This window comes from Gymnoscopelus microlampas, assembly GCF_963454915.1.
Source record: "Gymnoscopelus microlampas genome assembly, chromosome: 13".
Classification (NCBI taxonomy): Eukaryota; Metazoa; Chordata; class Actinopteri; order Myctophiformes; family Myctophidae; genus Gymnoscopelus; species Gymnoscopelus microlampas.
The window spans coordinates 19,250,485-19,274,728 of record NC_139950.1 but is presented as its reverse complement, the minus strand read 5'-3'; the positions used below and the strand labels follow the sequence as shown (position 1 = coordinate 19,274,728).

General features: G+C 42.8%; 1 protein-coding gene across 2 annotated transcripts; it reads right to left on the bottom strand.

The window, feature by feature from the left end:
- Positions 1 to 1,786: 1,786 nt before the first annotated feature.
- mypn (myopalladin) lies at positions 1,787 to 24,166 on the bottom strand. Of its 2 annotated transcripts, XM_084076933.1 has the most exons (21): positions 23,978 to 24,166; positions 21,245 to 22,393; positions 15,293 to 15,468; positions 15,143 to 15,194; positions 14,551 to 15,019; positions 14,305 to 14,379; positions 13,553 to 13,694; positions 13,147 to 13,170; positions 12,367 to 12,483; positions 11,457 to 12,279; positions 9,280 to 10,596; positions 9,034 to 9,175; positions 8,458 to 8,535; positions 6,053 to 6,274; positions 5,496 to 5,645; positions 5,314 to 5,393; positions 4,280 to 4,409; positions 3,983 to 4,190; positions 3,646 to 3,811; positions 3,349 to 3,482; positions 1,787 to 2,920 (listed from the first exon to the last, which is right to left on the bottom strand). In XM_084076933.1, the coding sequence occupies exons 2-21, from the start codon at positions 22,390 to 22,392 to the stop codon at positions 2,739 to 2,741; spliced, it is 5,835 nt and encodes a 1,944-aa protein (XP_083933059.1). In that variant the 5' UTR covers position 22,393; positions 23,978 to 24,166; the 3' UTR covers positions 1,787 to 2,738. The 2 variants fall into 2 exon arrangements, with proteins under 2 accessions (XP_083933059.1, XP_083933060.1); XM_084076934.1 differs by lacking the exon at positions 8,458 to 8,535.
- Between the last annotated feature and the right edge of the window lie 78 nt (positions 24,167 to 24,244).

Below are 24,244 nucleotides of genomic sequence, written 5' to 3'. Positions count from 1 at the left end.
TATGCTGTTTTAAGGGGGAGTCGAAACATTGCATGCACAGATAATGCGCCATCAAAGGGAATACCATTCAATGACAGTAGTCATTTCTTGTGTGTAGTAACAGTGTCACAGTATCAAACTTGCATCCATTATTTGTGTCCAACAACATTGACACTGTATTTCTAGTCAAACATGGTCTAGAAAACCCAATGCAAGTTATTACTCGGCAACACATGAATCTTCCAATCAGCTAACAAGAAGGCCTGGCAGCTGGTCAGATGAGCCTGGGGGTGTAAGTGGGTCACGCAAGGTGAATGTAATTTCATGCCTATTTGAACTTTGTTCTCCTCTAATTGGACTGATTAGCAATGGTTAATTGGTTTACAAGGTTTGCCATTTGTGCATACTATGGTGTCAGCCTCACTGGAAAGCTTGTATTATAACATGGTAATTATAGCATTAATGGTTGTGGAACAATTCACATTAGGAGAAAAGGTCTAATTGGGAGGAGATTAAATAACACAGTGGTGAAAGTAACCAAGTGCATTTCTTTGATACTTCATACATATAGAACAATTATTAAATTAAATAACCCTCACACCGTCTACACTTGCACAATAAGAACAACTTTTATTAAGGCTTAAGGCAAGGTTTCGGTCAATAGACCTTCTTCAGGCATCCTGTGATACTTCATACAAAAAATAAAGTATCACTTCATCTCAGAGGCAACTGTTACAATGTTACAACAGCTTTAGTTACTATATAGTAACTATGAGTATCTGTGTACATCTTCCACCACTGAAACTACATATTAAAGTGTGTTAACATCAGTGAACAAATCAGAGAAACATCAGGTGATGTCCAGTCACCATGCAGATAATTATACCTACCTGATTAAGCTAGACCACCGTTTTTCAAATTGGACACTACCTTTGGGGTACTCAAAAGATTTTCTTTTGTTTTTGTCTGATATTGGTTATGAACAATGTGTATGTTCATAAAATCAGGGGAAGGGTGGGGAGGCTAAGACAGCAATACTAAACAACTGTCAGTATGAGGAAGAATGTTTTGTGCTGGTGAAAGCTGAAAACATATGGTAGAGAATTAAGTTTGAGAAACACTAAGCTAGATAATTACAATACTTTGAGTTTGAATAAATATAACTTTATTCTGACAAAACAACCTACTATTTTACATTGTGCAATTTTATATGAACTCAAGATGTGCTTCAAAACATTTATTTCTTTATACCGACTTGGATGTTTCGTAATGTGTTTCAATCAAAGTTCTGTCATACTCCATAAAACATCTAATATTTCACTCAACAGTGTCCCTAAACCAATTAAGCCTGCTTTGACATTGAAACTCATAGTATTAGCCTAAAAGTGTCTAAAGACTGTACTCACTTAAAAGTATGGCCAATGGAGCTCGTTATGTTATCTTATCCAGTTTCCAATCTCTTTACAGCAGAATTAAGCCCAACGTATACTTCATCATAAGACAGTGTCATTCATCGAAAATACCCGGGTGACTTTCGGCGAGTCACACCGCCATACGACAGAGTATAAATTAGGCATTAGCAGGACAAAGACCTCACCTAAAAAAAAGAGACAGACCTACAGTATATCATCTTTAAAAGTGACTTTGGTTATACTGCAATGCATCTCCTTCAGCCAAAACATGGTGCAAAAATGTGATCCATTTACATAGATTTCTCACAAAATAAATGTTCAGCAAAAAAGAAAACCGCATTCCTTAGAACACATGAAAGAAACTGTTCTAAATGGCACAATAAAACATCGATCAGTATCCTCCAATAATGTCTTTACTTATATTAATCTTTTGTTTATACTTGATTATTAATAATCATTAATAACAATAATTTATAAATCCTTAAACAATAATTTATAAATCCTTTCATATAAACTTTCAAACACACCATCATTATCCGCAGGCACTGGTATAATATACGGTACTGTAATATGTTTTGCAAAAAAATATATGGTACAAGTACCGCATCAAGAGTAACTACAGTTTAAGAGCAGATGTACTGTAGAATATAACATAAAATTAAATATTTTGTCAAACATTCAGCAACAACCAAAACAAAAAAACAAGTATAGAAAAAAAAGAGGGGGAAAAAAACGAATAATTCAACTCCACCAGTGGCTTGTGAACTAAGACTTTGCAAACCTGTCTATCTTTTTGTTATTTTTATTTTTGTATGTGAATAACACTCTTCAAATGACACAAATAAATAGGAATGGTGACTAACCTACCATCAGTTCCGATAGCTTTGCCATCTAGCAGGTGAGACAATAACTTCCGTTTTTCTATTTTGAGTTTATCCCTTTAAATGCATCACTCATATCACACAATAAGCTGGAGGCAATTGACCATATTCACATATTGCATTGAGCAAAATGGTGGCCGTGGATATGATCAATAATCCTGAAAGCTCTTCATTTTCTTATCCACCTTAGTCGCCACCTCAAATCCAAAGGTAAATTAACCACAAAATGAAGAACACAGCACATCAAGAGTTTCATTCTATCCACCATTTGAAAAGGGACCTCAACTGTCATTTACTCTAATGAAATGGATGCTTGCCAATAAAGAAACAATAATTTCAATAATATAAGAAAATAATTATATGGAGTGCTTTTGGAATAAAGAAACCCTTGACGTTACGTTCTCAAGAGACCTCTGAGGATTCTGCCGTGGCGAAGATTCACAGTGTTGCAGCTTCCAAGGTGGTCTCACAGCTCCTCGCTCTCCAGCATCACCTCAGTAGGTGAGCTGGAGAACAGGATGGGGCTGTTCTCAGACGTGGGGAAAGCTGATCTGATGTCCAGCCCCTGGCCTGTCAGAGCCGTGTAGCGGCTGCCCGCGCGATGAGGAGCCTTCTTCACAGGCATGTGGACGCTCTGATGCCACTGAGCTGCGGGTCGACACAGACAACAAGACTTTTAAGCTGATTGATGATCACCGCTTGGCTACATGATTATTTGACATAATATTTTAGACAGATTCTAAGTACATACACAGCAAATTCCTGAGTGTTATTCAGCCTATGGACACTTTTGCCTGCAATGTTGGTACCAGTTTTATTGTACGCATGCATGTGACAGTAAACATCTTGTACTGTGAACATTTAACTCAGAGTGCAAAAATGTACCCGTAAGGGTCACTGAGAGTTAAATTAAATCTCAGTATTTCTCTTGGTAGTAATGATCAAACTGTTGGATATTGCCTATATGATATTGCCTATGGTCCAATCCGAATTAATTAACACCGAGGATTTTACTGTGTAAGCAAGTGGAGAGACGGCAACCGTGGCTGCAGAGGGATTTATTCTTTACACATTACCATATATGTCTAGTCTGCACGTGCAAGATACAATTCCAGCCTCATTTTTAGCTGACACTGTGAACCAGCCAGCATCCTCTTTCCTGGTTGGCTGGATAACGAGACACACATATCCAGTAGGATCCTGGTGCATGCTGAAATAAATACACATTCACACATGCCTCAGATTATAAGTATAAATACTTATAAGTAGAAGTCATTCTAACATGACTTGCCAGCTCTGGGTACTTATGCAATGTATATTGCGTGCATAAGTAAAACAAAAGTTCCCGACGATGTTAAACTCTGGTCTCTAACCTGATTCTGTCTGTGGCTTTAGGAATGGTGTCATTGTCTTTCTTCCAGAAGATAATGGGAGGGGGCATGCCTACCACCCGACACTCCAACCTGACAGGGCTGCCCTCTGGGATGCCTGTGTTCTGCAGCTTCTCCACAAACAGAGGAGCCTGTTTCATTTCTCTCTCTAAAGTGGACACAACTCAAATTATTCTATTTTGTACAACACAGAGTACTATAATGTTATTGTGGCTAATTCTTTAGTATCTCATAATCTAAAAGCTATTCGATATGGTAGTATTATTATTAGAGATATATACACTACTGTATATACAGTAAAGTATGAGGAAGTCCTTACCTGCGACTTTGAGTTCTAGACAGAAAGAGCTCTGGCCTGCTTTATTACTTGCAATGCAGGTATAGGTGCCGGCATCATTCTGTGTCGCAGGGTCAATGACCAGCGAATGGATACCATTCTCCCGCACCATCATCCTGTGACAAAGGTCTGGATAGATTGGCCTCCCATTGACCAACCACATCAGCTCAGGGTTAGGAAGACCATTCACCTGCAGAAACAGAACGGCGGGAATAAACAGCACTTCCACTGAAGACATTGACATAACATTCCATGGGTCTCATTTCACCTGCCACCTACCTTACAGTCGAGTCTACAGAGTCTTCCTTCATGGACAAGCATGTCACCTGGAGCCTGGAGGAAGTGAGGTCGAAAGAACCGCTCCTGCGTTTGCTCTCCCTCCTCGACTTCCTGTATACGGGCTCGCACCCTGTAATCAGGAAATGGTCAGCTGAACACAGTACTTGGACACAGACACTGATCATTAACCCCTGTTTGTCGCTATGATGCTTTTCGCAGTGACAAACACAGTGGTGGAAAAAGTACTCAAATGTTTTACTTAAGTAAAAGTATCAATTTTACTGCAATGTAGAAGTACTCTGTTACAAGTAAAAGTTCGGAATAAAAAATGTACTTGAGTAAAAGTACATAAGTATTGGTGCCAAAATGTACTTAGAGTAAAACAGTTAAAGTACTAAAATGTTTGAAAATAGCAGATATTCAAGCTCACAACGCGTCGCAATGCGGCGTGTTGTGAGCTTGTATATCGGCTATTTTCAAATAGCCTAGGTATAAAATAGGGCTAAAGTGGTTCATGTATGTTTTATAAGGATAAGGATAATTCCTTTTAACAGGTCGTTCATGAAAGCCCTTGCGGTCTTGTTTCCAATGAGAACCTGTGAGCAATTAGGGGTTAAGAGTCTTGCTCAGGGACAAATTTCCTGGCCTGGAATCGAACCTGGGGCAACCAGGGCCTCTGGCTCCCTAGGCGGGCTCACTTACCATTCAGCTATGGCCGCCCCTAATGTAATTATAATGTAATCATTTATATACCTGCAAAGTAACTAAAGTTTTCAAATAATTGTTGTGGAGTAAAAGTACAATATTTGCCTCCTCAAACCTTTACTTAAGTACAGTACTTGAGTAAATGTACTTAGTTACTTTACACCACTGGTGTCACAAACATGGAAAGGACTATGTGGACTCAACCTTGAATTGTCCTGCATGTGCACCCATGCTGCACTCCCCCTTGCTGCAGATGTATCGTCCTGGACGATTCGTCCATACTGTACGTCTGCAGAACACAACACTGCACACCACTCAGTCCTGCTCACCTCTGAGAGTTAATAGGCGTCATTCGGTTTCTGGGGGGACCTGTTTGGATGATCAAATGTCCAGAGCAGCTGATTCGTCCCTGGTAGGAAATCAAACAGCTGATCAGATTTGGCAGTTGAGCAACAAAAAAAAAAGAGGGAAGCTGGGAAGCACACGTGGAAGTGTAGTGTGAGGTTTTTACTTGGGGATTAGCCGCCATCACGGTGTAGTTGCCGTCGTCGTCATTGGTGGTGGATTCTATGTACAAGGCACACGTCCCGTCCCCCTCTCTGATCTTCTTGTAATGCACGTTTCTCCTCAAGATTTGCTTACCATCTTTGAACCAGTACACCTAAAGGGAAAAACGCACGATAACGATGAAGGCCAACCCTTTATTTTATTTTAGCCAGCTGATGCAAAGAACGACATTTTGAAGGGGATTGATCAGGATCAAGACATGAAGACATGAAGATTGCCCGTGGCCTAGCGGTCCAGGCTCATACTACATGTACGCTCTAATGCAGCCTGACAGCGTGTCACTCCCCGTCTCTCTCTCTCCCAGTTTTCTGTCTATCTCCACTGTGTACTATCAATAAAGGCAGAAAAGCCCCAAAACATATTTTTGAAAAAAATAAAGGGGGGGGGGGTACTTCGGTGCAATGTAAAAAAGCTGAAAAATACATGTTTGGATCAAAGTTAGTTGATGTGTTACATTGAATTATTAAATAATTCATATCTAGATGTTGACCTCATCCTCACCTTTGGTATTGGGATCCCCACTACTTTACAGGAGAACGTGACAGGCACCCCTTCCATTGCTCTGAAGTTCTTCAGCTTCTTGTCAAATATGGGTGCGATGCACTTCCCTGTGGGGACTTCAGCATGATGCACCTCATCATCAGACTCCTCCACTGGCATGCGCTCCAAGCGATATTCTATCTCACTCATTAGCCTCTGCTCAAAGTTGGACACTCTGTACTCCTTGAACAGAAAGACCACTATATAAATGTAATTGCCATGCTGAAAGTCACATTATTAGAGGACCATGTCTTTGTATTTTGAGAGCTCGACTAAAGTACTAATGTATGGATACCATCATAACATGCAAAAGTATCTGTGTGCCAACACACTAGAAACATGCCCTTGGAGGGGGGAGGGGGCGTTTATATTCCATTTCACAATATTATTTTAATCTTAAAGGACGACTTCAGCCATTTTTAATCTTCATATAATTGGTACTCAATTTTTCTACTTGGTCTGTGTCTCAGAGGAGGGCTGTGGACAGTTCAGATACCCGTCTACCAGTGACATCATCAATGGGGAATCCAAGCTAATAGATACGGCAGGCTTTCCTGGAAAGTTGCCATGCTATAATGGAAACCATTCATCTCACGTTAATACAAATAAAAAAAGAAAACATTTGAATCTTGTTTGAAAAAAAAAAAAACCCTGCCTAACGATGATGTCACTGGTAGGCGGGTTTCTAAACTGTCCACAGCCCTCCTCTGAAACCGAGTAGACAAAAGTGGTATCATATTACTGTATCATGAGCATTAGGGAGGACCAATTATATGAAGATCAGTTGATAATGGCTGAAGTCGTCGATTAATCTTTTTTCTCTCCCAAATTTGGTATTATGCCAATTCTCCCCCATGTGTATAGACCCTGTCACTGCTAACCCCTACTGTTTGGTCTGGGAAGGGTGTCGACAACCAAGTGTCTCCTCCGATTCACATGAAGTCACCAGCCGCTTCTTTTCACCTGACTGGGAAGGCATAAAGCATGCTGAGGAACATGCTATCCCGCCCAGAGCCTTGAACAGCCTGTAGGAGTTGTTAGTGCAGCGACAGAGATCACCCCCCTTCCCACCTGGCTTCCCCACCCACGAACATGGCCAATTATGTTTGTGGAAGCACCGGGCCAAGCCGGAGGCATCATGGAGGACTCAAACTCCAGTATTCATGGTGGTGGGCAGGAACTTTACCGCTGTGCCACCTGGACGGCCTACAATATTCTTTTAAAGCGACAATCTCAAACTTATATCTTCAAATTAAGATACAGATTGTGGCTTTAAACCACTCGATAACATTGATAATGCGAAGGCATTTGTCAAGTGTTATCAAAAATGATGTATTTTCATTTGAAAGACATTTCATTTTTGTCAAGCAAAACGTTCATGTAACAAAATATAAATTAGTCCACCTTGGCATATATTGAAAATGCAGCTGAGGGTAAAACAGAGAACAGGGATACAGTGTGAGCTTAACCCAAAAGCCTGCATTGAATGCTCTTGTGTTATAGAACATGTGATTAGCGAAGACATTTCAATCTTATCTTCTCTCTATAAATCCATGTAATCTCTGAGTGCCTGTGTGCGTTTGTTGTCTGTCTCTCCATCACATATCTCGAGAACGGTTCAACAGATCGACTTCAAACATGGTGTTTGTATCGCTGAGGGGGTGCCGAGCCCAGTGTGAAGTAATTCGGATCAGCGGTCCTCTATCTATGAATCCTTAAATCCCCATATATGGAGATCCCAGATGTCATCAATATGATGGAGTACTGCATTAAGTACTCTGACAATGGGTGTTGCAAAACTGGAGGTGCATGCTTTCCGACGGGCATCGCACTAGTTTGATACTTTGATTTAACAATTCAGAACAAAAGGCCACCTGGATAGCAACACAACTGCATGAAACTAAGTACTGGATATCAGCGAGGCAAATATGCTTGGAAATTGTAAAAGTTCTCCAGAGCTCAGTTTCATCAGGAATGGGCATAGAATGATGTTCTGGGGTGTTATATTGGTTTGCTGAGAGGATTCAAGGGTAATAAAGGCTGCAAGCGTCAGTGGGGAATTCTTCAATTAATTAATTCATTGAATGATTAATTGGTTGAAATTCAATGATAAATACGTGTCTTGTATTAGCAACATCATTAGATATCATAACCATCTCTGGACCAACTTTAACTATGGGATATGTTTCAGGGGGATTATTCATGCATAATATATATTAGTTAACAAAAAGCTTGAATGGGACATTAGGTATAAACATTATAATGTATTAAATTACTATATGAGTAACTGAATTGTGTAATACTGGCAATACTGGAATCATGAACTTAAACAATACAGTGCTTGGGATGGAGGAAGGTCCTTGTACCTCTTCATAGTTAAAGACAGTAGAAGGATTGTTTGGTCCAAGGGGTCTGCTCCCTGTTTTCACCTCATAATGCAGCTTCTATGAGAGGATAGGGATGAATGAGGAACACAAACATGGACACACACACAAACACACACGCACACACAAATACTGATGAACAGACGAGTACACAGGCAGGCTCACTCATTACCATGGATCAGTGATCATGTGTGTTCCATAGAAATGTTATTGAACAGACACAAGATGACACAAGACGAATGAATATGATAAATGAATGATTGGGAAAGGAACGATGATGGGAGCTCTGTAGATCTCACACTTGGATAGAGATAGCTCCTTACTCTCAGTGTCCATCTGACCACATTCTACTTTACCCCACGTAGTGTTATATTTTAGGAAGGCAACAGAGAATTTTACTTATCAAAACCTGGATTGAAGCACTTGAAATTTGGAGATCAATCATTGGTATTACTCCAAAACAAACACAGGAGCTCATTAATCATTCATTTAGTTACATATTCACACAGTTTGAACCACTCAGTAACACTTGCAGCATTGGAGACTATGTGGTGGTACCTGTTGTTGTGGGAAGCGGAGGGAATCATCCCTAAACCGAAGCTTTTTCTCTATGTCCAGGAGGAGTTGCTCTTTACTGTCACGGATCTCTTCGTCAGACGACAAGCGTCTCTGTGTCTTCTTCAGTATGCCTTGAGGTAGCCTGAACACAACAGCAATAAAAAAAAACGTTGTAATGGAACGTGCTGCATTTCTCATACCTGACGTGGGGCACACGGTAATCCAGAAAGTGGCGGAGGGGCTTACACTGATGGAGCGCGCTTGGGTAGGCCCATTGAGTTGGTGGCGTGCGCAGTGGGGAGGGACGGCAGCACCGAGCTGAGGAAAGCCACAGGGTTCTGTATGGGGCTGGGAGTGGAGCTGCTGGAAGTGGGAGAGGAGGCTTGGGGCGGTGACTGGGTACGAAAGGCAAACACAGAGTTAAGGTATGGAGCTGACAGCAGGGTGGGGGACGACACAAGGGATGGAGGACTGGTAGGAGACCCCAGCACCCGTGTGGGGAAGAACCTGGGAGTTGGGGTGAACGGGGGGATGGTAGGGGAGCTGGCTGCGGAGGAGCTGAGCTCTGCAGCCAGCTCGTGGAGCATGGGAACAGGGGACTCCGTCGGTGATGGACTCCTGATGGGCGAGAGCATCTGGGATGCAATGAACTCCTTGGGCCTGGCGTAGCTGAAGCTCTGGGAGGTGGGGGCCAGGTTCATCAGGGAGGCATGGGCACTCCTCAGCAGTGGAGTAGGGGAGGTGATCTGCTGTAAGGCAGATGTGTGACTTGGAGAGGAGACGAAGCTGGAGCTGAAGGAGTCCGTGTGGACTGCACTGACCTGAGGCGTAAGAGGAGAGCTGAAATGAGGCGAGGCCACGGTTCTGGAAAGGGATGAAGGGGTCAGATTGAAGTGGGACGCATGGATGGTATTCATCTGGGTTACAGGTGCTGTGCTGAACAAAGGAGTAGGGGCTGTGTTCAGCTGAGGGGCAGGTGGGGGGGCTGACATCAGCGGGGCCGTCTTCAGCTGCGGTGAAGATGGAAGCGTGCTCATAGGGGCCAGATGCATTGTGTTTAATAGAGGTGCAGATGTGGTATTTAGTAGGGGTGATGGAGTGGAGACCAGTGAGGATGTGACAGTGGGTGTGGGTATGGGGGTGGACATGGGTCGGGGTGATATGGGTTCAGGCATGGGTGCGGGTGGAGCAGGAGTGGCCATGGGTGCAGGTACGGATGCAACTATGGGTGCAGGTATGGGTGCAACTATGGGTGCAGGTATGGGTGTAACTATGGGTGCAGGTATGGGCGCAGGTGCAGGTGAAGCTGTAGCCAGCGGAGGAGCAGGGCGGAGGGCCTGTTGGGGAATCATGGCGGTATGGTGGGGCTGGACAGGCTGTGGATGTGTTTCATGGTGCATTCTGGGTGACCAGCATACAGCCTCAGAAGGACTCTGGGTCTGTGGTTGGACCTGAGCATGAGATGGAATCTGGACCTGGGTTTGGTTTTGGGTTGCGGGTTCAGTATCCTGCAGCTGCTCCAAAAGAACCTGGTTGTGCAGGATCTGGAGCTGGGCCGGGTCCCTGGCAAATAATTAGATTCAAGGATAGAGAAAGGCAAGTCAAAATATAAAAAATGCAGGTGCTGTGAATGGGCAAGAGTATCATGTTCAGAGGTCTGTGTGTGCATTTCATACAGTGTATACTGTAAATCGCAGCACATACTGTTCATCTCCCCCAGAAAGAATGAGCCTCAAATAGCATGAAGAATTATCTTCCCTTTTATGGACTACCAACAAGTACTGCACCTTCCAAACACTACACTGTGCAAGCTAAACACACTTTCAGCTTACAGGCTAAACAGAAGCTTCGCCACTTGTTTCATGCACATGTAATCACAGTTAAGTATACCTTTGTCTTCCTTCCTATGTATGATATTATAACCTACAGTGCCACATAAACAACCCATCATTAAAGTATCATTCACAATTTCACATAATGTGCATACTGTATGTGAATTCTAAACAATGATTTATCAATGACAGATTTGTGGAATTTAACTTACAAATAGAAAATGCCATCCTTTGTTTTGGAGAGACGAAAAGTCCACATGTTTCAGGTCCAAATGCATTCAACACTGAAATGCGACTGTGATTACATCTACTGTGGAGCCTTAGAGAAGAGAGCCCTCCCACCTGTACTGCTTTTCTAAATATAGCACCCATAGTCAAACTCATTTAGTGTAACAGTAATTACATCTATAAAACCCATGTAATATGACATATTCTACATAATTGTTTATATTATACACAAACGTTTATACAATGTGATGTATAAAACATAATTTTGCCTTGTGTTACTCTGAGTGTGTTTTGGACAGTCAACATACTGTAGCTGTTAATCCATCTACACATGAAGGGATCACAATTATTTGCTATACTTACAGTTTGGGTTTAGCCAGAACTGGTGGTGGTCCTTTATTGGCCTGAGCCATGTCATCAGACTGACTGGTGTCACTTTCTTCATCCTCCTCCTCATCCTCAGGTAACCTGAAGTGCACACGGAGGCCAACCCTGGAGCTGGAACGTGAATTTCTGTGGTTCATCGACCTGCCTGTCTTGAGGCAGGAGTTGGCAGGAGGATCAGGAAGGGGTACCACCACGGTGGGGGTCCCATTGTGGTGGTTTGGGGTCACCTTAACTTTAGCAGCCCCGCCAGCAGCCAGGTCAGATAATGTCGGCAAAGAGGGCCTGGACACTTCCTGTTCGGCCTTGAGGCCGGAGCTCTGAGGCTCAGCCATTGGTGAACCAGAGAAGGGTTTCAGATAAGAGGGAAGCTCTCCGCTAGCCTGTGGCTCCACGTGTCTTCCGTTGGATCCCGGCAGCTCCTGGTGGCACGTGCTCAGGTAGAGAGGGTCTAAGCGTGGGGCACTGCAGCTGTGAGAGGCCGTACGGGGGCTGCCGATGAGGCTCAGGGGGTCCAAGCTGGGTACACTGGCGCTGACAGCATCAGGACGCAGCATGCTGGAGCTGTGTGGGTCCAGGCGGAGGGTGCTGGTGCTCAGAGGGTCCAGGCGTACAGTGCTGGAGCTGAGAGGGTCTAAACGGATCGTGCTGGAATGGGGCTTCATGCTGTTGGTCCCAGCAGCCTCCGGCTGAGGCTTCGCAGCAGGAGCTGTGAAGTCTGACAAGGAAGGTTCCTGGATTTGGCTGAGGTCCATTCTTCCACTGTTCAGTGTCTTCACGTGTTTGCTGTTGTTGCCACTGCCTGATTGGAAAGAAATAAAGATGCAGAACTCAGGATTCTGCAGTGAAATATTTTATCTTTTAATGCGATAAGATGCAGAAATAGTACCTTTCACCCTTAGCGCAGCGATACTGGACACAGTTCCATACTTGTTGCTTGCTGTACATGTAAACATGCCTGAATCTTCAGGGAAGGCCTCAGCGATGACCAAAGTGCAAATTTCCTCTAGAGGTGATAGAAAAGACAATAATCATCAGCATTATGTTCTATTTCCACGATATATGAGAAGCTTCTCAATCCTAACACAGAAAATGTATTGTTTTACTCTTCAAAAGCAGCAGTAGTGATGCAGATTCCAGTCAAGGGGAATAAGGGATGTGTGGGGAAAAGGCTTCTGAGCTTTGATAGATTATAATGATATCTGGCCTTGGTGCTTTGACACAGGTTGAGAAGTTGCCTTATATGGTGCAGAGGCAGGGAAACACGTACAGCCCTGGCTTAGGTTCAGAAGAAGACGAGAAGCTTCAGCCAAGAGCTATAAACACTCCAGTAGACTAATATGTACACAGTGGACAGTCATATACAACAGTGCTTCTAAAAGTGGGGTCTGGGGACTCCCAGCGGTCTTTGAGGGGGTACAATGGGGTCCCCAGCAAAATGAGGAACAGTTTACACCCTGAAACCCTATTTTGTGAGATTGTAGATCTGCTATTTTTATGTTAACAATTCTTCTCTTATGGGGTCCCTGGCACAAACTCTTTTCAAATGGGGGTACATATCAATTGGAGGGTCCTTGACGTGAAAATATTTGAGAACCATACAGCAGGGTAGCTGCTTTGAGGGTCAACACATGCTTTTGACACGTTATAGTGATAGCTCAATATGTACCTGATTCTGCCGTGGATCTAGGCTCTGTGAGAAGAAAACATTAGCCAATGTCAGTAAATTACATGGAAGTTTCAGTTCAATACAAGCTCATTCATTATCAATGTAATGTATTCAACATATATATTTTTTAAAGATCTGCAGTACCTCTTGCACTGTTCTGTGCAGAACAGAGCTTTAAATATTGGTACATTTCTAAACAGTTAAACTACAAATACAGTCACAATAAATAACATGCATCCTCTTCTGCACTGAAATAATATCAGTTTCAAGTACAAAGTATATAATCAATAGTCCATTTCTTGATAATCTCACATATAGTTATACAAAGGTAATTAGCATTTACATGATGGCGATTGTGTAACTGTTATTTGTCATGTGTATAAAATGATCAAATGGTAGTGCATACTTTTCTGTAGGATCCGAAAATCAGGAGAGTCCTCTATGAGAGTTCCTTCTCTATACCACTCTACTTTAGGTGAGGGCACGCCCTTCACACGGCACTCTAGCACCACCAGCTGGCTTTCCAATGCTAAGAGGTCTTGCAGACTCTGGTGGGACAAATGGGTGGCGCAAAACATGATTTACTGTATTTGTATTTACATTAAATACAACAAAAAACAGAATGTAAATAGTTTAATAGCCATGGACATGCAGGAGAGACCAGAAAAAAACAAGAGCTTGATAAGCAGCCCCACCTAGTGGACAAATTGTGGAGCAGAAAGCTGCAGTCTTGCTATATGCTGTAGCTATGAGAAAGTTAATTGTGATAAAAGTCAGTTTGTAAAAGTGGAGGTTAACAAATTATTTATCCAGTTGGGCAATGTTTTGGGCAAAAGTTACTTTTGGGATGTTTCTTTGGAGATTAAACCAATTCATATATGCGTGCGTATAATGATTAGTATTGAATGTCTTGTTTCTTGTATGTCTCGATTATGTATTGAATCGACACAATGGAAACAAGCCATCAAGGATTCTTTGTGTCCTTTTTGTATTCCTTGCTTAATTGTACTTCTGTACTGTTTGCAAACTGTTAATAAAGTAATCAATCAATCAATCAATCAATCAATCAATGAATACGTATAAACACAGTAACAGTCGCATTCAGATTGACTTATTGTGGCATATAGATTGTGGTTGGTAGACAGTGTAATGGTGTACCTTTGTGAACACTGGTGCAGCCATGAGAGGTCGTCCGTCTAACCCTTGGAAATAGCTGTTGTCCAAGTTTTGACACTGAAGAAAAGATGCAAAGAACTTAATAGCAACACAAATCTCATGCCACTTGACAAAGCCAGCACAATAAAGTATCATACATATCATATCATATCATATCATAATTATTTATTTATGTATATGTCAAAAGAAACAAATATCTACTGAAAGGACAAACAGCAACTGTCCTACCTCAGGTAGTGCTGTGTGTGTAGGAGCCACCTGGACAGAAAGAGTGGAGGACACCACTGGGGTCAATGGCAGTGCTGGTGCCGTCTGTACATGATGTTGTGTGACTGCAACGGGGTCAGGTTCTGGAACCTCCTGGATGTCTAGTAATTCTGAATCTCCCGGTGACGACGTAGGGACAACTTGGACCGGTAAGACTGTTGCGTCGTCCTCCGCAGGTTGTAGCGTGGTCACCTCAGATGCTTCGGGGAGCTCTGGTACGGGAAGCACCGTGCTCTGTAACGTTACCTGGATGGGCTGCGGAGGCGCCGTGGCCACTTCGCCCGATGGCTGACAGGACGGTTCCTGGGCCTGTTCCTCAGCAGGCGGTGCGGTGTGAGATGAAAGTATGGAGTCTTCAGTTTCGTCAGAGGTTGTCAGGCTGGCCACCAGAGGTTTAGTCTGGACGGGGGTCACTGTTTTTCTTTGCACTCTTTGAAAACATTTGCAGAAAGACAGAGAGTCTAAACTTACAGTTCCTATCATGAAATCCAATTCTTAACGTGGGTGGTTATGAAAAGTGATGACACTTTATCGCTAACAAGTTACAACTCACTGGGGTACATGTTCAAAGTGCTGTTCCCCTTCAGAATCACTGGAAGAAGCACCTGTGGGACAGAATAAGCATAATAATAAGTCCCTTACTCCCTTACGGATCCATCTTTACATTCTCAGAGTTTTACTCCGGGTTTTACTGTGCAGTCACCTTCGATGTAGATCTCAGCTGATGTGGAGTCTGTGCCATAGAAGTTGGAGGCAAAGCAGGAGTAGCGTCCTGTGTCCTCCTCAAAAGCCTCTGCTATGATGAGGGAGTGCAACTCGCCATTGGTGAGGATCTGAATATCTGGGCAGTTCTCCAACTCTTTTCCCTCACAAAACCACCTGGGAGTAAACCACACAGTACAAATTAACTGCTGTCATTAGTAATTGTACTGTTGCTTCTTTGATAGATTCTAGTTATTCTATGCAGATATGTTGGTTACTTGTTCCACATATTTTATTTAGATAGATGTATACTGTGTGCTTGACCTCAAATGCTAAGAATGTTATTTAGACTGCATGTTGTTCAGACAGATGCTAGGTTTGATGTTTACCTGGTATCCTAGTTTCTTTGAAACACTACATTGTTCTCTTTTCACTCTACTGTACTTATGTGACTATTTTCTTGACTATTGATCATGCCATTTACTATGATCTTGCTGCTAGTGTTTGCTAAATGCCAACATTTTTAATTGTAAACTATGAGAGTGTAAAAACTAAAAACTGACTCAAACTGTCAATTTTACACTTGCAGCGTGAAATTAACACCAGGGATTTTATAATCACAACTCTTCAGCAAGAATCGACAATCATTTTCAGTCCAGAATAGATACCAATTTGTAATTTGGTCATTGATGATAATGAATACTCAGTATATGAATGTACTGTATGTTGGTGCACAATAATGAAACACTTATGAATGATTTATATAAAATATAATAAAAATATATAAAGTACTCACTAGAATTGTTTTTCATTTAAATCTCATTATAACCCCAAGTTTAGCCAACATTGTAGGTTTCTGTGATACCTTTGCTTCTATTTGGTGTCTTATAAGTCAACACTGTAATCAAAACTGGGACGCGGCTGAAGTGTCGTTTTTCTAAATCCCAGCTCCCTACTCGTCTTCGGTGTCATCATGACGCATATGATGCACTGTCACTATGAAGCTGGCAGGTTTGTGTGGCATCTTTCCCCAGTTCCCTAGTGGAGCTATATGCAGGTCAAGAGGAACACGTTTTGATGAGCAAGGGCATATCTCCGTCCCTGTAACTCAAGAAGCAACACCAACTCTCCATGCAGTTTTATGGGCCGTCGATCGCCACAGTCTGTTGATGTTGTGCAGATTTAGCATACGACCTATTATTATTACTATGACTGGTGGTTGTTTTCAGATGCTTCTAATGAAGTGTCACAGTTTTCATGTATTAACCACTTGATACCCAAGCGTCCATATTTTGGGTATGTCATAGGCGAAAATCCGTCCGAAATAGACAAACATCAGAAGAAAATAGCAGATCTACAAGCTCACAATGCATTTGCAACGTGATGCGTTGTGAGCTTGTATAATGGCTTTTTTTCAAGAGATTTGGTGTAGAGGGAGAATAGGTGGGCGCTAACTATAGAGCCCCGGGGGACCCTGGTCAACGAAGCATATAGGGGTTAAATGGTTAAAGGACCACTTTACCCATTTTCAACGATTTTCACTAATGCTCACGATAAAATGAAAGTGTTTTTTTTCTCCTCAGTTTGTGTCTCATAGGACGGCTGTGGACAGTTCAGAAACTCGCCTACCAGTGACATCATCGTTAGGCAATTTATGTTTTCAAACAAGATTTAAAAACTTTTATTACCATGTGAACAATGGCTTCCATTATATCATGGTAACTTTCCAGGCATAGAAAGCCTGCAGTTTCTATTAGCTTGGATTCCCCATCGATGATGTCACTGATAGGGGGGTTTCTGAACTATCCACAGCTCTCCTCTGAGACATGGAGTGAGTAGACAAAAATGGTACCATATTATCATGAGCATTAGTGAGGACCTATTAAATGAAGATAGGTTGAAAATGGGTGAAGTTGTCCTTTAAAGTTGTTCTTTGTGTGGCACCCTGTCACAATAGAGTTCTGGTACAACTCCACCTACTCAAAAGGTGAAGGAGTAAGAGCAAAGAATGCCAGCCACACATGCAGCACTGGGAATACCTTTTACTTCAGAACTGAGGCATTTGTCTGTCAGAATATCTTAAATCCACCCACTTTTGGGTCCTGGACATTGAAATCATGTTGAGAAACACTAATATGGGGAAAGGCTAGTTTTGGTACTTTGAATGCACAGTATCCTATTGGGGTCAGGCACGTCAGGGCCCTTCTGTTGGCTTAGAGACTTTGCAACTTAAAGCAAATTAGTCTTTCGATTAGTCTAATACATGAAAGTTCCAAAGGCTCAAAAATATGTATTAATCTCTTGTCTGAGCACTGCAGGTTTTACCCATCCAATCTTGAATATAGGTTAAAGTTTCTTGTAATGTTTAAGCTGCAGCCAATTTACGTTGCCCTGGATTTGAGAGCACATGAATTACCACTTGAAGTCTGACATTTAGTTCCCCACTAAAACTATCAATTTGCAAAAGAATCTTACTAGTAGCCCTCTCACTGTCTCTGATATGACTGGTGACCTATGCAGCAGGCTCTAAGTCTAAGTAGATCTATTCTGAGTAAATGAGACCATGTTGCTATATAAAATAGACCCAATAAAAGAGCAGGAATGAGTTGACATGCTGATCTTGACAGCAGTCACTATACATCATCCAATGTCACACGTTGCTTTCATCAAGCCTGTGCACCAATCAAATTGAAGTAATTTTGAAATGAACCCATAAACAACTTAACCTTTTGTATAGGGGAATATGTCAGCCATACACTACTTATGTATTTTTTCTTTACATTTTATATATTTCACTCTGTATTTACTTCAACTGTGGTCTGAGAGCAATGCACCAAATCAAATCCTGACTGTATTGAAAAATATTCATACATGATGTCCCACATAGTGAATTGCAAGCACAGGCAGTACATTTGGTCTAGTAAAGCAATTTACACCAGACCATTATTGGACAGTATCTTATTCAATCAGTCAAAAAGGTTGGCCTATTTGGCTATTTCCCCATTGGGGTTCTGCTCCACTTGACTGCCCTTTGGAGAAGAATTGATCCTAGTATTAACCCATTAAATCTGGGAACGCATCTACAAATGTCTTCTAACAGTTTTCTGAAAAAAACCTATGTTGCTATACTGTATCAGTGGTTCTCAAACTTTGTCAAAAATGATATTTATTTGGCTGCAGACCCCCATCTGAAAATATTTTGTTCCAAGGAGCCCCAGAAGCATGTTCTTCTAAATGTTCCATTTAAAAATATATATGTTCATAGATTTGCACAGATTTTTAAGATCTTTCAGAAATAGCCAAAGTATAAAACATAATGGTTGTAGCGTCCCCGGATTGAATGGGTTAAAACACTTGATCTGGTATCCTATAAGTGCTCTATCCCAATGCAATCACTACAGCCGCACTGAAGAGCTGGTCCAGACACTTGGACACAATACGGCCGACATTACTAGACTGTCCCGTCTCATATTCTGTGTCAGAGTGTGTCATTTTCTAATGAGCAAAGGTCTAATTTGAAAGCATGAGTAGTCGAGGGGTTTCGGCTGATCTGTGTGGCAAAGACCCTGTTCTCTGCACCTGTCAGGGCTATTTTCCCTCTGGAGTTCAGTACTAGAGAGGAGATCCCCGAGGTGCCTAGAGCTCTGATGGGTTGACCCAATCGCATACGCACAGCGCTAAACATAGAGTTGGACTATGCATAATATTATTCCCTGACGCACCAACACCGCAAAACATTTCAGATATGATACTGTGCACAGGAAACTGAAAGGAGATTTGAACCCAACTCCAACAAAGTTATATAGTCACACACAGTGAGTGTCAGTGTACCCAAGGGAACAAAAAGACAAATCAGATTAGCACATACAGGACAAGAACCACATGTAATCAAAACAAATAACTAAGAGCCATTATATTCTGTATAATGCTCACTTTAAAGTGCAAGTCAGCTAAGCAAGGCAACCCATTAGCAACACATTCTCTAAAGAGCCTGAAAGCAGAACACTAGCAGAACACTAAAGCCATATCCTGAATATCCACCAAGCAACAATAAGTCCAATATATCTCACCACTTTCTATCGCATGTTCATTATTTTTGTCCACAGCTCAGGCGATTCCATTATCAGTCTCAGACACAACTACAGCCCAGTGCCAGTCCCTTCTAAAAATGGCCGAGCAGAGCACTATATTCTCCCCCCCGGACAAGAATATATTAGTGGCTGAACAATGTTCAGTTGGATCAACAGGTCCATGCCCACTAGACTCTAACTTCACGTCAGCTCCAGCTCAATTCAGTTACATTCAACTACATCAAACTGAAACCTTTACTATCCTATTTGAGAAATGTACTCTGAAGGCAACATAACAATGACATACTAGAATCACCATCATGTTATGTAATGCACCATATCGACTTAGTAGCATTATAACACTGTCAGTACAGTAGATAGAAACAGTCTGAAGCTGAGCTATACATATAGTCTGCTCTGCTGTACATTTTTGAGTAGAAAAGCAACAATGCAAATGGCAACCACAAGCAATGACAGGATCCTTAACCACGTAAACTCTATTTCGGGCTAATCTTCAAATAATTCAAAATAGTTTACACTTTTTGTTTACTCAAAAACAGCCTTCGCGATGTAACTGAGCTTGTAGGTCAGCTATTTTGAAGTATACACACAGTATATATTTACATATGGGTATTTTATGGGGCTTAAGTGGTTAATGCATTCTACTTTCACGGGATAGGCACACAGACAGATACTATATTGATCTAGATCCAATGTTCCAGACATTAGAGAGAAGGGGCACGCACGCGCGCGCACACACACACACACACACACACACACACACACACACACACACACACACACACACACACACACACACACACACACACACACACACACACACACACACACACACACACACACACACACACACACACACACACACACACACACACACACTATTCAGTGGCAGCTGTTGACTATCATCACTTGTCATCTCCCTCTTCATCTCTCAAGAAAAACACTCGCATCATTCGTCTTAACTTTCACCTCTCAAAGCACTCTGCGTGTCTTGAGTAATACTGGATGATTATAGACAGGTATTATGCAACCCCAAATCATAAAATGTAGTATTTCCATGTGCTCTTTTGTGCTTTCTCAGTACAAATGTTGGCTGTAGAAGAAGTATAACACAGCATCATGGATGCTTAACGCCCATATAACGCGCATATAGTGATTCACCACCCCCCCCCCCCCCCCCTTAATTTCTCAAAATTAAGTAGTTATGCCAAAAAGTATATAGTCCTTTAAGTTGTCACTACTGACCCCTACTGTTTGGTCTGGGGGGTGGTGTGGACAACCATGTGTCTCATCTGATCCACATGGAGTCACCACCAGCTGCTTCTTTTCAACTGACAGGAGTTTCACCTGGAGGGCATAATGCTTGCAGAAGAACACACTACCTCCCAGTTCTGCTCCCTGCTAAACAGGTGCCCCAGCCAACCTGTAGGAGAACCTTTATCCCTGCCCCACCCGGATGCCCACAATTTGTCTTTTGTACTTTTTTTTAGTAAATGTACTATACTACAGTACACTATTATTTATAACGTGCATTAAATGTACTATTCTAAAAGAAGTTACTATACAACAAAATACTTGTCTGATTATACTTTAGCTCACCCTCCTCTCCTCTCTTCATATCCCCACCTCAACAAGCAGCTAAATCAGATCATTGATCCTGTTGCTTCCTTTACGCACAGAAACCTCTGACTGACCGACCATCCATATAACTCCAGCCAAAGAGTAATTTGAAAAAAAGGGTAAAAAAGTTAAATGACCAGTGGATTCACCGGTGAAATCAATCCTTCAAACAAAAATCTGAATGGAAATGAACAAATTAGTGCTTCAAAGTTTTTCATACATATTATTTGGGTTCACCTTACCGTACTTCAGGCGCAGGGCGTCCTGTTACAATGCAGTCTAATTGGACCTTACTGCCCTCCAGAACCTCCCTGCTTTTCAGTTTCTGGATGAAGCAGGGGGGTTCACAGACAGGATCTGTTGAGTACGGCGTCTGTGTCAGCACGGCGCTTTCGGCCTCCATCTCTTCTGGGGAAGCAGAGTTGCACAGCTCCTCCTCAGGAAGCCTGCAGCCCTGCGAGGGGAACTCCACACGCCCGGTCCCTGCGTCTGTCTGGACCTCTGGCTGGCTGCTCATGGCAGCCAGGCCGGGCCTGTCCACCTCCAGCTCCAGCTCCAGGGGAGCGAGTGGGCGCTCCCTGTCGTCAGGGCCGAGGGGATACACAGACCCATCATGTTGGTTCTTGTTTTGGCCCCTACTCCTGTGGGCTTTGCACGATCTCGGCTTCACCCTTTTGGAGCTGTTGGCCTTGAAGAGAGAGGAAAGCTCCTCTATGAAGTCTGCGGCCTTGTTGAGGAACTCCTTCTTGGACTGGGTCTCCGGGCCGTACGGGGCACTCCTCGATGACCTGCTGAAGTCATTGAAGCCATCACTGGAGGCACAGTGGCTCCTTACTGGGCCGTCGTGCTGCGTGGAGCCTTTGTGGTGCATCTTTCTGTCTGCAGAGAATGTGGTGTGTGCCTGCGGTAGTTCTTTAATTTCAGGGGGCGGCTGGGTAGAGGATGTGGCCAAAGGGTTGGCAGAGGGGGGGGCAGAGGAGTCAGCAGGGGGAACGGGGGAGAAGGAAGACGAAGCAGCCGAGAGGCGTGCGGAGGGTGCAACAGAGGAGGTGTCTGAGGGGTTGTCGGATGGGGCCCCTGAGGGTACGACCTGGGCCGTGACCTCTGACCTGTCCTCGCGGGGATCATGTCCTATGGCCTGGCAGGCGAGGTTAACACTCTCATCCAGCTCCTCTTGGCTAAGGAAGGCAGACAGGTCTGGGAACTGGGTGTCTTCGAGGCCCACGCGGTCCTCACCCTTGCCTTTGAGGGGTCCGTAGACCAGACGGCGTGAGGAAGATGAGTCCGATCGGCTCATTTCACTGTGACGCTGCTGAGCTCTGGCCTCGGCCAGGTAGCTCTCTCTCAGGAGCTGAGACAACGACGGCGACTGGTCACTGTTCTCTTGCATGCTGTGAGACAAAAATTACAAAGTTTCATTCACACAGGGTTATGGGAAACACTACATTTAATGTGCACCTAGGGGCTATCAGTTAACATTTCAGTAGTTTCAAAACATGATTGGTTTAATGAATGTCTACCTTTCCTCTTATATCTGCTGCAGCTTAGAAACAACCCATACTGGACACTTAACAGTTTACTAAAAAATGCTACTACAGTAAGTCTATGTCCACTCCATCAGTTCAACAGATACCCAATATTTGTTAAGTTAAAATAATCAAGTGTTAAACATTGCTATTGACCCTAGGTATATAAAACGTATAGCATTGTATAAAGATGTAACAATGACCACAATCTACTTAAAACCAGTCCCACAGTTATGTTTGAAATTAGTCATTGACTAAATTCAAACACCTTTTAAAAGGGACTACACCATGAATTTGAACTTTTCCTTCTTTTTTGTGTGTTTTTGGTCTCCCCTACCTCTCTTCTATCCCAAAAAATACCCCAGTTAGAGCACTCAGGCTTTCACAGCATATCTGGGGTTGTATGTAAATTGGTCTCAAAACCGGCCAAACTGATTTGGCCCCGAAAGTGACGTGACTAGCGGTACAATCCCTCCCGTTTTTCAGTTCCAACTTAGATTTTCTTTTACTTTTTCCACTCAGAACCAGGAGATAACATGCATACAAACTGGCTCAATAGCGCCACGTGCAAATCAGGACAATGTGGCATTGCAGGTTAAAGTGCTTTATAAGCCAGAGAGAAGTTAGTTGGAATGAGTATATCTGAGGCTTGATTTAGGCTCAAACCTTTTGAAAAACGTTTGAGGGACATAAACAATATATTAAATATTAATTATTTTTTAAATTCATGGTGTAGATCCTTTAATCTGCCTTGCGGGCGGGGGGGAACAGGATATCAGTTTCATTCACTGCCATCAGATTCAGGCGAGTACAGCTCTTCCCTTTCCATCTCAGACAAAAATGTCAGTCTTTACACAACTTTTTGACACTAGCCTGGTGTAGTTTTTGAATACAGAAATGAGATATGGTACACATATGCTACTGACACTCAAATCAGCGCAATTAAGTGAGGCTGCGATGCCCTTCCAACAGACCTGTAGCTGCAGCTGTTGTGCACATTAATCCTTTGCAAACAGCCCCCAAGCCCACCAAGTCATGTCTAATAATAGCAAGGGGTCAGTTTACATGTAGAAAATCAGGAAAAAAAAGTATCTCCACCCCCTCCATATTCTTGCCCTGAGTAATAACAGTTTGAGCAATCATAACAGTTAATCTAAGAACACAAACATCATAAGTAAAGGTTTATTAATGGGACATTGCTTACCGAGATTAAACTATGTCACAGTCCACACAGATGAACAGGTCCCTGTTTAAACACAGCACTAGTACACAATGTCAGGTTGAGTTAATTCAGTTAAGTGTAGAGCATAGCATTTCAAAGACAAATAGAAGTCCATGCTTGCCTGATGGGTCAATAGAAAGGCATCTGTGGGTAGACAGACATGTAGGTCAAGCCAAATAGCAGCCATCACAACTACCAACAAGAAACGGGGGCAAGGTGTGTTTTACCTTCAAAATAACCCCGGCTGGCCCCGTCTAGGACTGGTAAATCCTTGGAGCGCACCGGTGCTCAAAGAGGGAGATTCCGGTCTTCCGGTGGTGGACACCTTGTGAAATCTGTACACATGCAACTGCCCTGGCTTCCTACAGTAGCCTTTGAGTTTACAGGAAATATGGAGGGGAGTAGCTAGGGTAACCTGCCACCAGTTAAAGTAGCAGCATTTGTCAGCGCAGTAGCCTCAGGTTATTTTGGGGGGTTGGCCTGGCCCATGTGTC